This window comes from Leptinotarsa decemlineata, unplaced genomic scaffold (genome assembly GCF_025532065.1).
Source record: "Leptinotarsa decemlineata unplaced genomic scaffold, Ldec_3_MD MMD2_P_RNA_scaffold_12, whole genome shotgun sequence".
In the NCBI taxonomy this organism is placed as follows: domain Eukaryota; kingdom Metazoa; phylum Arthropoda; class Insecta; order Coleoptera; family Chrysomelidae; genus Leptinotarsa; species Leptinotarsa decemlineata.
Genome location: NW_027412526.1, coordinates 14,145,337 through 14,148,276, shown reverse-complemented (window position 1 = coordinate 14,148,276; position 2,940 = coordinate 14,145,337). Strand labels below are relative to the sequence as shown.

Genomic DNA, 2,940 nt, shown 5'->3' with positions numbered 1-2,940 from the left:
CTGCACACAACACAATAAACACAATTATCATCTGTTGTTTTCCCTATCCTTTTGGTGAAGGATCTGAAAGAGCCATGTCCACTCAGTGCCTGAGTAAGATAATAATCCGTAGCCAGGTGTTTGCAGTACACCCACTCCCTTATGTCTGGGATTAACCGCTTGGTCCATTGTGCGTTTACATTATTGGCTTCCCACCTGTCCTGCCACTGCTGCATAGTCCTCCCCCTCTCTTCCTCCTTGCACGCCCGGTCAGCTACCCTTCTGTTGTAGATGCGGGTCCTTTCCTCTATCATGAGGTCAATCGGGGGATTCGCCGTTATTACCGCGAGTGCCTCTGCCGACACCTTACGGTAGGCCATCGCAACACGTAGTAACATCTTGCGCTGTGTTGCCAGCATAGTATCTCTGTACCTTTTCACTCTCATAACGTGCCCCCATACCGGCGAAGCATAAAGGAGTACTGATTGTACTACGCCGTACATCACCCTTCTTCTACATGACCCAGGCCCCCTGGTATTCGGTAGAATTCTTGTCAGGGCAGCCACCTGCTTATTGGCCTTCTCGCATGTCTTTCTCACATGTTCATTGTATATCATCTTATCGTCGAGCCATACTCCGAGATATTTGACATATTTGCTCGGCGAGATAGCCGCATCCGCTACCCTAATGCGGATGTTCTCCCTTTTCCTGGGCCCCTTCACGAAGATGGCTTCCGTTTTGTGTGGAGCGATTTCCAGTCCGTGCTCTGTGAGCCATTTAATAATCCTTTCAATACTCCGATTGGCAGTGACAACCATCTCCTCCTTACTATTAGCACCGACTATGAGAGCCAGATCGTCAGCATAGGCCACAGTGGTGCACCCCCTGGGCAGATCTAGCAGCAACACGCCATTATACAGGGCATTCCACAGCGTCGGTCCGAGAACCGAGCCCTGTGGGACCCCCTGGGTGAGGTTCATCTCCGTCCGATCTATTTGTATAGTCCGTTTGGTGAGGTAGGCCCTTACCACTCTGCACAGGTGTGCACTCACCTCAAGATCCCTTAGCTGCCCATCAATCAGGTGCCATTTAGCAGTGTTGAACGCGTTTTTGACGTCGATCAATATAACTATTGCCCACGTCGTCCTCGCGCCCTTCACCGCGTCCATGACAGCCTCTATGGCTCCCACAGTCGATCTATTATTCCGGAATCCAAATTGGGAGTTTGCGAATCCACCCCTTTCCTCAATCTCCTTCACCAGCCGAGCCTTGAACAGATATTCGTATATTTTCCCGAAACCGTCGAGTAGACAGATTGGCCTATATTTCAGGTCTACCCTGGGATCTCCTTTGGGTATGAGAATGGCCTTACCCTGCTTCCACTGTTCAGGAAAAACTCCAAGTGTAAACGAATCGTTGAATCCCTTAAGTAGAGCGGCTGGTGCAAGCTCCATTACCATCTTGACTGATTCGGGTGTAATGCCATCTGGTCCTGGGGCTCTCCTTCTCTTCAATCTACTTTTTGCCACTTCCAGCTCTTCCGCGGTAAAAGGGGGGATGCTGCTCCGTGCACCACCTCGTGTGCCTCTTGCTGCTCCGTATCCATTTCAGGGAAGAGATCCCTCAGCAGTGTTAATTTCCTCGATTGATCGAGATCATACGGGGTTTGGTAGCCCTTAAGCTGACCCCAGGGATCATCCTCGAGCCGATCGCATAGCTCCTTCCACCCCTCCTTCTGGGCCTTGCTTATTTGCTTCCTTAGGCTTCGTCTTGCTTCCTTGTAGACCGCCTCCTTAGCTGCAATATCTACAGGTTCTAATCGCGCTCGTCTCGCCCTAGTGAGCTCTCTCCTACATCGATTACATGCTGTCCTCAGGTCTTGAATGGCTTCACTCCACCAGGCTGGTTGCTGCCTAGACGTCCCATCCTCCCCAAATCGTTGGCTCATTTTCTGTGCACATTTCGTTGAGGCTATCAGCTCTGTCATCCCTACAATGTTGTGGCTGAGCAGTTCGAACGCGTCCCTAAAAGCCCTAGCGTCCACGTATATTTCTTGGTGTCTTACGATTTTTGTAGCCTTACGCTCGGTCTCCACTCTATACAGCACATAATTATGAAGGCTGCCTCTTTCAACCTGCGACACATGCCAATCTGATATTCTGGTTGATAGTTCCCCAGTGGACAAGGTGATGTCAATGATGGAGGATTGCTCAGCTCTGCTAAACGTTGGTACCCTCCCGGTGTTATGTACCGTCATGTTCACTTCGCTGATCCATTCCTCCACATATTCTCCTCTGCGGTCAGTGCTGTCTGAATTCCACATAGTAGATTTAGCGTTGAGGTCCCCCGAAACAACCACATCTTTTCTCCCATTCCGTATATGCTGCGCCAATCTGTCAATGTATTCTTTAAAATTACCTAGTACAATGTTGGGAGAGACATAGCAGTTATACAGGTTCCACGTGTCGAAAGCTATGCATGTAAACCCATGCTCAGACTTGTGGCCCACGACACCGCATCTTCGGTTTCTACACCAAATTGCGGTGTCTTCGCCTGGATCCGTATTGAATTTAGAGTCCTTTCGAACAATGGCTCTATTTGGTTCCTGTATAACAACCACATCCACATTTAACTCCTCCGCCATACGTTGCATCAGGTAATGCGCATTCCGTCTCCTGTCGGTGTTAATCTGCAGGATTTGTAGGAGCATTTATATGATGTCTGTGGCTCCTCCGAGGGCACTCCTAACGTCAGAGGAACCTTCTCCCATGTCCTCCTGTGAGTTTACTTGCGCCAGGTGTCCCTCCTCATGGGTAGTTTCTGTATTTTCCGGTAGCTTGGTTATGAATTCCACGTTTTCAGGGAGTGCGTTCAGTCTCCTTTTGTGCCTATTGTTTTTGCTGGCACCCCTCACTGCTGCTCTTGGATACCGGGACTCTCCTTTCCAGGCGACATCGCACC

General features: G+C 49.9%; 1 protein-coding gene across 1 annotated transcript; it reads right to left on the bottom strand.

Annotated features, from left to right (window-relative positions):
* Positions 1-1,489: 1,489 nt before the first annotated feature.
* On the bottom strand, positions 1,490-2,689 carry LOC141482168 (uncharacterized). Its single transcript, XM_074175007.1, has one exon. It carries the CDS (start codon positions 2,687-2,689, stop codon positions 1,490-1,492), a length of 1,200 nt encoding a protein of 399 aa, XP_074031108.1.
* Positions 2,690-2,940: the final 251 nt, after the last annotated feature.

What these genes read in the sequence shown, in the direction of transcription:
- LOC141482168 (XM_074175007.1), bottom strand. Translation starts at nt 2,689, where the DNA reads ATGCTCCTACAAATCCTGCAGATTAACACCGACAGGAGACGGAATGCG.